General features: G+C 36.5%; 1 protein-coding gene across 2 annotated transcripts in view; it reads right to left on the reverse strand.

Moving 5' to 3' along the window:
* MTUS2 (microtubule associated scaffold protein 2) overlaps nucleotides 1-12,784 on the reverse strand; it is a 447,573-nt gene that overhangs the window by 387,503 nt on the left and 47,286 nt on the right. For both annotated transcript variants that reach the window (XM_090273746.1, XM_090273747.1), the window contains exon 3: nucleotides 705-899. In XM_090273746.1, the coding sequence (XP_090129872.1) occupies nucleotides 705-899 (195 nt within the window). The remainder of the gene's footprint in view (nucleotides 1-704; nucleotides 900-12,784) is intronic.

The following is a 12,784-nucleotide window of genomic DNA, read 5'->3' on the forward strand; positions in this document are numbered from 1 at the left end:
AGATGTCATGACTTCAGATCTAATAAAAATAACTTTGAAGTTTTTGAGGCTGAGATGGGGTTTGGTCATCAAAGGCTTAGCCAAATAGGAGAGCTCCTGGATCTTCTTTAGGGACAGTGGCTGTTGTGACTTGCTCTGAGGCTATTAATTCATGCTTTAAAATATAGCTTACAATGAAAGTCTCAGCAACCAGGCAATCTTATTAGCTAATGGGGACTTCTTCCCTGCATAGACTTGTAGAAGCTCACCTGTACTGAATATGAAGGCATGCTAGGTAATCACAAGTGACTAAAATGATTTTTTCCACTAATATTTAGTATCTAATATGTATCATGGCAACACAACATGGTAACACCTATACGAGTCTTAGGCTTCTTACTTAGAATTCACAAAGCCAAGAGCTCCTGAGGCTGCTGGAATCAGTACCTGGATAATTATTTTCCAGATTTAAGAGGAATTTAAAAGTCCTTTTCCAGCACAAATGATAGTGTGAAATAGGCTACTTTTTCTTCAGTAGAGTATTTCCTTAAATCCCAATAATGGTAGATTAAAGTTGTCAACCCAAATTCTTAGTTTATCACATAAATAAAATGAAACACTGTTACACCCACGTGCCGATTCACCTACTCCTATCTGGAGTGATGCACATGTTCCTGCAGGAGAACCCTGCAGATGCATACTGCTCGAGGGGCCACCCCACTTACGGTTGGCCAGCCGGCTCTGCTCAGGCTGCACGCTGTCCACGGACTGGGTGCTGGAGACCGAAGACACGCTGGAGCTCCGCATGAAGCCAAATGCTGCCAGTTTGGCTGCTGGAAGACGTGAGTACCCAGGAGGTCGAAGTCCAGATTTCTGTAGACTGGATTTGGCAGCATTTGAACTGGAGTTTTTCTTTAAATCTGTTAAAATGAACCCAAAACAAAACAAAACAATACTCAGTTGACAGCAAGGTAGAGAATACACGGAGTGTGAGTACTAATTCAGTTCTAGCATAAAGAGACCATGAGTAATCTTGAGGGTCCAATTCAGCACATTCACAAACACACCTTTACCAGAAAGCTCCCTTACTCTGAAGCCAGGTGCTTCAGAGAATTCAAAGAGAAGGAGAGGCAGAGGTGGATATATCAGAACAGACAACTAACGCATTGTAGGGTCATAAAGAAAGACACAAAGTGCTTAGGAAGCTGAGTGGAATGATAATACTGTTGCAAGTTACCCTAGAATTCTGAAATTGAAATACATCTTAACATCTAACATAGGATGGGCAAAGGACCCTTGAGGCAACTATTTACTAGCAATTATAACCAGCATACAGTAAGTCATGAAGCAGGTACAGAGAATTATTTTACTAAGCTTTTGTTGGTTGCAGGAATTAGGGGAAAGGGCACAGACTGAGGAGCTGGCCATGGTGAAATCTAGGCTATAAGAGTTACTAGCAGTGTGATTTTAGGCCCTTGACGTAACACTCAGAACCACCGTTTCCTCCCCCATAAGGAACTGGGGGTCATAAAACTGGTCTTGCATGTTTAGGATAAGTATTCCTTCTTATAATACATAACTTAGTAGGCACTCAAATGAATGCTAGGTTTCTTTTCTCCTTGTTCCATTGCTTATTTTTATGTTGGTGCATACTTCAAAATTAATTCCCAGATATATGCAAATCTAGCTATCAAAATAATAAAACATCATACTATAAATCCATCATCTTAGTATCACTATGTCTGAGCGGGGCTCCCATGATCATCACACTATGAGAAGTCTCTCAATAGCAGATAGAAACAGAATGTTATCAAGATACAAATGCTCTATGAAACAAAATTTAAAAGAAAAAAGGGCCAAGCCCCCTAGTATTCTGTATAACTGTCCTAGCCAAGCCACTTAACAACTTTTTCCTGCAGCCACATTTACCCTAAGTACTTATGTCCCTATCCCTCAGTGATGTTCCCATGCTATAGTTGGTCAACTTATTATCCAGTGAAAGATTACTCAGGATGCAGATTAAACAAAATTTTTAAAATGGCCTTTTTGTGAAAAAATATTCAATGTATAAGAAATCAATGAAGAGTCTACATATTAGAAAGTTTCTATGGGTGGAAATATAGAAAGAACCAAGAGATGCCAGGATGGATTAATGGTGCCCCTTCCTCTACAAGCAGCTCCCCATAGGAGTGAGGCATGGACAGTTGAATATCTGGTGACGGTGTAATCTGCACATCTGTAGTTTCCTGATCCTGGGTCAGGAGTAGGATTGGGAGGAATCAGATGAGTGCAGTGGGAAGACAGAACTGGGACCTGGGGCTGCAAACATTCCTACCTCAGGTCTGTCCTGATGCTTGGAAAAAATGCTGAACTATGACAATGAAGAAATAATCACTGTTTAATAAGTAGTAATGACCCTTTGGCATTAGCAATTAAATGCCATTTCCAATGTCACTTAATTTTAGACGATATCCCCAAAGCAATAAAAGTGTCCCCGTGTATCAGATAACATTTTTACAATAAGTTTATACCAAATCAATTTTGGATGATGTCTGTAAAACAGTAAAAGAGTTGCTAAAAATCAAATATAATTTTAACAATATGTATACACTAAACTCATCACTTTTTGATACTATTTTCAGTTATAGATAATCTCTTTCTTAACCAAGTTACTCAATAATTGACAAGATTACACAAGATCAAGTGAGAAAAAATATGAATAAAATATTTCTGGATGGAAAACAAATCCATATTTGGAAATGAAGGAGAAGTTAGAATTTCTAACAGAGCACTTTGGCATGTGGTAAATACTTGTTTAATATTTATTTCAGAATGAAAACTACATCTATTAAATCATAATATTAAGCAATTAAGCCACTGAAAATGTTCAAAGACAAATCTATTCTATTCTTCTTTTACCTATATTCAATCATCAGAAAGGCAGCAGTGGCACATGTTCAGAGAAGAGGACAACTTGACAACACAGGATTCCAAGTACACAGGAGGCAGGCCTCTAAATGACTTCCTGGTTTTCACATTCCCCTAGTTCAGACCTTCCTTTTAATAAAGGCACATGTGGGGTGATGGGGGCTATTTGTGGATGTATGCCTGTCCCAATTCTCTGTATATATATAATTTTTCTAAATTTAATATAACTTAGATTATATATCAAGTCGCTATATGATGGTCTCTCCTGACAAACAGTATACTTCAGGATTTAGAGGAGAAAGTAAAACCTATGCCACTTGCTTTTGACAAGTTATTATTCAATAAAGTTTACCTGAAGTTTGCATTAGCCAAGCTTCTACTACATTAATTTAGACCGCAGCGTGAGTTGAATACTTCCACTAGTCTCACTATATGAGATCTAGTCTGGAGTGAACTTCAAAAGTCTTTTTCTTTCTTTCTTTCTTCTTTTCTTTTCTTTTCTTTTCTTTTCTTTTCTTTTCTCTTTCTTTCTTTCTTTCTTTCTTTCTTTCTTTTTCTTCCTTCCTTCCTTCCTTCCTTCCTTCCTTTCTTCCTTCCTTCCTTCCTTCCTTCCTTCCTCCCTTCCTTCCTTTCTTCCTTCCTTTCTTTCTTTTCTTTTCTTTCTTTCTCCCTCTCTCTTTCTTTCTTTTTTCTTTTCTTTCTTTCTCCCTCTCTCTTTCTTTCTTTCTTTTTTTTTGTCTTTTTTAATTGTTCTTTTACAGTTGTACCAATTTTCCCCCCTTTGCTCTCCCCTGCTCCCCCACCCCTCCCAGAGTCAATCCCTACCCTGTTGTCCATGTCCATGAGTCATTTATATTAGTTCCTTGACTAGACCCTTCCCTTCATTCCCCTCATCCCTTCTAGTCACTGTCAGTCTGTTTCTTGTTTCCATGCCTCTGGTTCTATTTTGCTTATTTGTTTGTTAAACAAGCACCTCAGTGATTCTTATTCAGGTAGTTTCCTGGACCACACTTCGAAGACTTCAACAGAAGATGCCAACTCATCTGTGAAATAATCATATTCAGATGTACTAATTGAATATGCCTCGATTTAACCTTAGTTTCTTATAAAAATGGACTTCATTATTAAAAAATATGCAGTCCTTACTCTTTTTCAAACCAGTCCAGCATGTCAGAGAACCATATTTTTTCAAGTATTTTTTATCCTTGGACTATTCAAGAATATAGACTTTGACAGAAATAATGTATCAAGGTTTATAGTAAGCTCAATAAATAATGGTAGTGATTTATATTATAATAAAACTGAGGAGCACATTAAGAGAGACAACTTCCACAATGGTAGCATGAGAAACCCCATGGATACTTTCTCTAGTAAAATAAACAAAATTGCTGAAAATTATTTAAAAAAACAAACAAACAAAAATTTAAAGTCTCTGGAAATTGTTCTAAGAACATACAGAAAATAAAGAAACACTTATATAAGAAAATCTATTAGATCTCAGTAAGAATAGTGATAGGGGATGGCACTTGAGCCAGGACCCACTCCCTTCCTCCCCTGTACCACATCCATCTCAGCATGGTAAAAAGTCTACTCTGGGTGGGTATGGCTAAGATGATAAGTTTCCTCTCCCTGTTAGAGCATGGGATATAGTGGGAGAATTAGGCCACCACCAGTTCCCATCCACATCCAATTCCCACCCCTTAGAAGAATCATGACTAAGAGATTTTGTCCAAGGGTTGAGAGAGGCCAGAAGAACAAAAATGGCTCAAGTACTGTGCAAAGAAACTGACTTTACTTGGAAGACTGTGGGAGAATTTCAAGCCTAAGGGTACTCTTAAAAGCAATGTAAGCCCTGGCTGCTATGGCTCAGTGGATTGAGCGTCAGCCTGTGGCCTGTGAACCGTGTCACTGGTTTGATTCCCAGTCAGGGCACAGGACTAGGTTGCACGCCAGGTCCCCAGTTGGGGGCGCGTGAGAGGCAACCGCACATTGATGTTTCTCTCCCTCTCTTTCTCCTTTCCCCTCTCTCTAAAAACAGATAAATAAAATAAAATAAAAATAAAATAAAATAAAGTAACCTTGTTTAAAAAAATTCATTAAAAGAAAACCACAATGTAGATTTTTATGGTAAGCAATAAGGAAGAGGCTAGTAGCTCTACAAGAGCAAGAAGATAAACTATAGGTAGGCCAGGTTACCGAAGAGAACCAGAAAAAAGCTAAGAAGAGCCTTCAAAAACTATCCCTGAAAATGGTCCTGAATTTAATTGGATTAGTCTGTGTAGTAAATTTATGCCTCAGGGCACTGTAATTAGTGGAGTCTAATAGCTGGGTGTGTTATCAAAGGGAGGAAGACAGCTTTACAGAAATCAGGGAGAAAGACAAAGAAGCTCTGTTAAAATACTGTCAGAGTGCTACAAGAAGGAAAACACACACACACACACACACACACACACACACACAAATAAAATACTATCAGAGTGATTCTGTGCATTCCCAAGGTTGTGCTCTCTATGGAGTAACATTAGTGCTTTCGTGTTGCAGGGGAAATAGGCTTCAATAAAAGAAACCAACCATGTTACTGAACAAATAAATAAACAACAATCCCAGATAGGAAGTTAGGTAACTAGTATCCTCAGATGTGACAATATATTATTTAAATGTACAGTGTACAACAAAAAAATTTGAGACATACCAAAAAACAGAAAACTATGGTTCATTCATAGGGGAAAATAAGCAGGCAATAGAAAGTGCCCGTGAGAGAGGTCAAATGTATGTCTTAGCAAATAAAGACTTCAAAATAGCTGTTATAAATATATTCAGAGAACTAAAGGAAACCATGGTTAAAGAAGTAAATGAGATATGATGAAAATGTCTCATTAAGTAGAAAACAACAATAAAGAGATAACAATTATTTTAAAAAGAAAAAAGAACAAAAAAGAATCCAATAGAAATTCTGGTGTTGAAAAGTAAAATAACTAAAACGAAAAGTTAACTGCAGGGGTTCTACAATAGCTTTAAAGTGGTGAAATAAGGAATTTGTAAACTTATAATAGATTAATAAATATCATGTAATTCAAGAAACAAACAAAAAGGATCCCTGGCCAGGTAGCTCAGGTGGTTAGAGCATCATCCCAATATGCCAAGGTTGTAGGTCTGATCCATGGCCAGGGCACTTACAAGAATCAACCAAAGAATGCATGAATAGGTGAAACAACAAATCGATGTTTCTCTCTCTCTTCCTTCTGTTTCTTCTCAAAAGACGAAAGAAAGAAAGAAGAAAGAAAGAAAGAAAGAAAGAAAGAAAGAAAGAAAGAAAGAAATTAACAAAGCCTAAGAAAAATGTGGGACACCATTGAAATGTGTAATGACTTACAAATAATGAGTGTATCAGATGCAGAGACGTGAAAGGAACAGAATATATATTTGGAGAAATAATAGCTAAAAATTCCCAAAATATATGAAAAACATTAATCTCTACTTCCAAAATGCTCAACAAAACCCAAATAAAATACATGCAAAGAGCTCCACATATTATGGTAAAAACCTTGATAGTCAAAAAGAGAAAATCTTGAAAGCAGGAAGAGAAAAATGACTATGTATGAGGAAATACCCACAGATTAACATCTGACTTTTCATCAGAAACCATGGAGGGCAAAAGACAATGGGATGACATATTCTGTTTGTTGAAAGAACAAAACTGTCAACCCAGAACTTTATATCAAACTATCTTTTAAAAACCTAGCCAAAATATATTCCCAAATTAACAAAACGTGATTGACTTACTGCTCACAGATTCAATTTATGAGAAATATGAAAGAAAGTCCTTCAGACTGAAAGCACGTGGTCTCAAATAATAATTCAAGTACAAAGACACACACACACAACAAAGAACACTGGTAAAGGTAATTATACAATTATAAAAGGCAGTATAAATACATATTTCTTCTTGTCTCATAATTTAAACTGTAGTTACATAAAACAGTAGATATAAAACTGTATAATTAGGCCTATAATAGAGAAATATAATGCATTTCACAATAATAGCACAAAGGTGGTAGGTGGAAGCAAAGCTGTATGAGAGCAGGGAAATGACAACATATGGTAACTTCATTACATAAGAAGAAATGAAGAAAACCAAAAATGGTAATAAAAGGTTAATACAAGAAATTGTAAAAATATATATTTGCTCTCCTTTACTCATTCTCTGCTTATTTAAAAGACCTAAAATTGTATGAAGTAATAACCAAAAATATTTATTATTGGGTTTGTAACAGACATAGATGTACTATATAAGAACAACAGCACAAAAAGAAGGAAGAGAAAATAGAGCTACATAGTAGTAACATGTCTATAGCTCACTAAAAGTAGCATAAATATTAAGTAGATTCTGGTAAGTTAATATGTATCTGGTAAACCCTAGAGCAATTAAAAAGAAAATAACTCCAAAAACATAGATTAGAAATCACTCAAGGAATTAAAATGCTACACTAGAAAATATTCACTTAATGCAAAAGAATGCAGTAATGAGGAGAAACAAAAAAGACATGAGCAGACAGAAAAAAAGTAAAGTGGCACATGTAAATCTAATTCTATCAATAATAATATTAAATGCAAATGTATTAAACAATTCAATCATCATGCAGAGATTGTCAGACTAGGTGAAAAGCAAGATCAAAATATATGTTGTTTGCAGGAAAGACACATTAGATTCAAATTTACAATTAATTTAAAAGTGAAAGGATGGAAAAAATATCACAGAAAGAACAATCATCAGAAAGCTGGAGAGGCTATATTTACATCAGACAAAATATCTTTTAAAACAATAAAGAGACAAAGAGAGAGATTTTTATGATGATAAAAAGGCAATCCATTAAAAACCAAAAGAAAAAAAAAGAAAAAGAAAAAAAAAAAGAAAAAGGCAATCCAACAGGCAGGTATAGCAATTATAAATGTATATACACTCCTAACAACAGAGCCCCAAAATACATAAAGCAAATTCTTACAGTATTAACTGGAGAAATAAACAATTCAAAATAATAGATGGAGACTTCAATCCCCAATTTCAATAATGGAACAACTAGGCAGAAAATCAGCAGGAAAATAGAAGACTTGACTACCACAAACCAACTAAACCTAACAAACATTTATAAAACCCTCCGTCCAATATCAGCAGGATATACAGAGTGGGGCAAACGTAGGTTTACAGTTGTTTGCATGGAATATAATACAATAAATAAGTAATAATACAAGAATAAACTGTTTTGTATACTCACAACTGTAAACCTACGTTTGCCCCATCCTGTACATGCTTCTCAGGTGCACATACAACATTCTCCAGGAGGCTATAAAACAAGCATTAATAAATTTAGAAGAGTTGAAATGATACAAGTATGTTCTGTGATCATAATGGAATGAAATTAAAAATCAAACAGGAGGAAATTTGGGAAGTTCACAAATATGTGTAAATTAAGAAACACACTACTAAATAAATAAAGGGTCAAAAAAGAAATTATAGGACAATTAGAAAATACTTTAAATGAATGAAAATGAATACATGCTGTAGCAAAACTTATGGATATCAACTAAAGCAGTACTTATAAGGAAAGTTATATCTATAAATGCCTCCATTAAGAAAGAAGAAGGATGTCAAGTCAATAAAGTAAACTTCCACATGAAGACAATAAAGAAGAACAAGCTAAACCTAAACCAAGCAGAAAGAAGGAACTAATAAAGAATTAAAACAGAAATAAATGAAACAGAATGAAACAACAAAAAAGAAAAATCAATGAAAAAAAGTTGGTTCTTAGAAGGATCAACAAATTTGACAAAACTTTAGCTAGTGACCAGAAAAAGAGAGAAAAGACTCAATTAGTCAAGTCAGGAATGAAAGAAGGGGCATCACTACTGACTTTGCAGAAATAAAAAGAATTGTAAGGAAATATTATAAACAACTATATCTCAACAAATTAGATAATCTAGTGAAATGGACAACTTCTAGAAAAACATAAACTATGAAAATTGACTCATGAAGAAAAAGTAAATATGAATATACTTATAACAGAGAGACTGAATTAGTAATCTACAAACTTCCCACAAAGAAAAGTTCAGTCCCAAGTGTCACTAGCAAACTCTGTCAAAGATTTAAAGAATAATAATTATTCACAAAGTATTTAAAATAAGAGAGTACTTCCATTCTATGGGGTCACTGTTACCTTGATACCAGAACCAGACAAAATATTATGAAAACATAAAATTACAGAACAATATCTGCTACAGATACAAATTTCTCACCAAAATATTGCAAACTGAAACCAGTCACATACAAAAAGGATTATGTATATATGGGAGCGAGGGGCGGGGTGGGGAGGACGGTGGGAGGGACAAAGGTGAGATTTATCCCAGAAATGAAAGACTTGTTTAACATGGGAACAGTCAGTGTGCTATATCATAATAATGGAATAAAAAAACACATGATCATCTCAATAGATGCAGAAAAATCACTTGACAAATTCCAATAGCACTTCATAATAAACACTTAAAAGAGCAAGAATAATAGAAAATGCCACCAACCTGATAAGCACAACTAGAAAAAGAACCATAGCTAAAATCCTTCTAATGAAAAAACACGAAATGCTTCCCTAAAGACTGGCAACAAGACAAGGGTGTCTGCTCTTACCACTTCTATTCAATATTTATGGAAGTTTCCAGCCCAGGCAATGAGGCAAGAAAATAAAATAAAAGGTATTCGTGTTGGAGACAAAAGCAAGACTTTCTCTGTTTGTCAATGGCATTGCTCATATGTAGAAAATAATACGAAATACAAAAAACAATTAGAACTAATAAATGAATTCCACAAGGTTACAGCAGAAAGTTCAACATACAAAAATCAATTGTATTTGAACCCACTTACTATGAATAATACAATAACTGGACCCAACAGCATCAAAAAGAATAAAATAATTAGGAACTATAGTCAAGGGCTAGATTCCACTTTTTTACATTTGACTATTAAGCTATCGAGTCTCAAACCCTCTTCTTCACCCCCTACTCCTTTGTGCCCCACCTCTAGGAAAGTTGTTGAGAAAGCCTAGTGTTCCTCCTTTGGCCCTCCAGGAGGTTCAAACTAACAAGCCACTGCCCACTTCCACGGGAGCCCTTCCCTGGCCCCACTCCTCAATGACAAAAAAAAAAAAAAAAAAAAAATGCTGAGCCAGTGTCCTGTCCTTCCTCTCTTAGGCCATTTCAGACATGTCAGAGAGAACTCAATTATGTAAGTAATAAATGTCCTCTTGCTTTGTGCATGGCTTCATCAGTCTTTACAAATGGAATTTTGGGTGGGGTCCAAACAACAAATGTTGTGATCAGAATACTGAGACAGAGACCACCACCATGGGAAATCTTTCTTCTTTTCTTTTAATCTTTGCCTGAGGACATGCTTATTGATTTAGAGCGAGGGGAATGGAGGGAGAGAAACATCAATCTGTTGCCTCTTGTACATGCCCCGTTTGGGGACTAAACCCTCAACCCAGGCATGTGCACTGACTGGGAATTAAGCTCGTGACCTTTTGGTTTACAGAAAATGCTCCAACCAACTGAGCCACACTGGCCAGGGAGGGAGTCCTTCATTTTGCTTTTCTTGTTAACAGGCTCTACTGTGTCAGAGCAATTATGTCCTCGCTGAGCTGCTACTTGTTGGCAAGCTCTCAGCTGTGCTGCCCTCTGCAGCATCAGTGAGTGAGTCCTGCAGAGTCTGTTATGGCTTTGCCTGACCTAAGTTGGAAGTTTCAATAATTAATTGGATTTTAAGAACAGGAGTATGGGATTCAGATGGGGTCCTTTTTAGAGTGGTCTTGGGTCATGTATTTTATACACTGGACCTAGGCTGTGTATCTTAGAAAGAGGAGTTGTGACTAATGCTGAGCTCAAGAGAGAGACTACTTCGTGTTGTTATACACAGGCTCACTGAGTGGTCACTCATGAAAAGGCAGTCATTAGGGGAAAAGAGAGAAAAAAGAAAGAAAAAAGAAAAACGCCATCGTGTGAAGTGCTGAGACCTGTACTCCGAAGAGCAGATGTCTCAGTACGACCCTAGATTCCTCTGTTGTTGCTGCTATCTACATCTCTGTCATCAAAAATACTGATCCTCAGGGTTATAGAGAACTCTCATGGCATCTCTGTGCACAGCAAAGGGGTTAATTCAAACCTACTTGAGCCCAGGGTCCTTAAATCCTATAAAGCAACCAGGGCCATGGGGGAGACCCCCAACTTTGATGGATACTGATGTGCAGCTCTCTGGAGAAAATTTATAAATCCTGTATAAGCAGAGTAGAGAGAAACCCCAATACATACAAACAAAGGCTGAAAAAGAAAGGGGGTAACAAGGAGAGGGGAGAGAGAGGGAGAAAGAAACCTGGATATAGCAGAGTAAATAAAACTAAAACAGATGTTCATAGTTGGACCCAATTTTCTAACTAGAAATCCAAACCTTAAAAATTATTTATACAACAAAAGAAAAAAGGTCACCGACTGAGTTTTGTACCTCTACACCACCTTCGGAATTAATGTTTACATCTGTTTAAATGTACAAATTGACAAAGCTTCATGGCCTTAATCAATACAGTGGTTCAAACTACAGTTATACGTGGGGATCTCATTAAATTTAAACAAGAAATCTTCCATAATATTCTGTAATCTTAGGGGAATACTAAACAAAAAAGAGAGGACACAGGTATACTTCACTTTAACCACAAAAATTATCATCTTGCATAAATTCCTCATCATAGCACATGACATCCATGGCCCTAAAATGTCCCACAGTGAGCATGGACACTCAATGATGAATAAATGTAAACAAAATTTTGTAACACATACAAATTGGCTTGACAAAATGGGACCCCATGGACCATACCTCCAGTTAAAGTAGTTGATATGGCCCAATGTAAATTAAAACAGAGCCTGCAAGGATTGAAACACATTATACAAGACAACTGCTTCCCCATTTATGAATTCATTTGACCTGTTCTTAAACTTGAAATGAATGACACGTCACAGTGGATTATGCAACCTTAAGGTTATGATGCTACTCATTAAGGCCTCCAGACTCTATCCAATGAAAAATTGGGAGTATTTTTCATATTATAGACCTGGATAACATGTTCTGTCCAGTTCTTACTTCAATAGTCTCTCAATTACAGTTCTTTTACTTCCAAAGGGACTCAATACAACTTTAATGGTGGCTACCATGGGGCACCTCACAACCTTGCCGACACACACAACCTTTGCAGCCTAGATCTTAGCTGGATCCAACTTTCTCCAAGAGCTCAGGTCTACCATGACATTGATGACATCCTCCTCTGGGGACATTCATTTGACACACTCATCCAGGACATAAAAGTACACAGTGCAAGACTCTGCCACCTTAGTTAAATTCCCAAAAATTATTTGATAAATTGTGGGGTACTCTACCCCTGACACTTCCAAGAAACAGTTAATGATCCTATCAGCATCCATAATATTAAAAGAAGCCCAAGATCTTTTAGGCTCTTTTGAGTTCAGAAGGTAAAATATTCTTCATTTGCAAATTTTACCTGTCCATTTATGCTGTTACTTGCAATTCAGCCCACCTTTATTGGGGTCCCCTCTAACAGAAGGCTCTAAAATCTGACCAAATAGTGTGGCTCAGTGGGTGGAGCATCATCCTACACACCTAAAGGTAACCAGCTTGATTGCCAGTCAGGGCACATGCCTGCATTGTGGGCCAGGTACCCAGTTAGAGGTGTGTGAGAGGCAACCAATAAATGCTTCTATCATGCATTTCTCCCTCTCTTTCTCCCTCCCTTCCCCTCACTCTAAATACAAATAAATAACATCTTTTTTT

Source organism: Furipterus horrens, unplaced genomic scaffold (assembly GCF_987537825.1).
Source record: "Furipterus horrens unplaced genomic scaffold, mFurHor1.1.pri manual_scaffold_4, whole genome shotgun sequence".
In the NCBI taxonomy this organism is placed as follows: Eukaryota; Metazoa; Chordata; class Mammalia; order Chiroptera; family Furipteridae; genus Furipterus; species Furipterus horrens.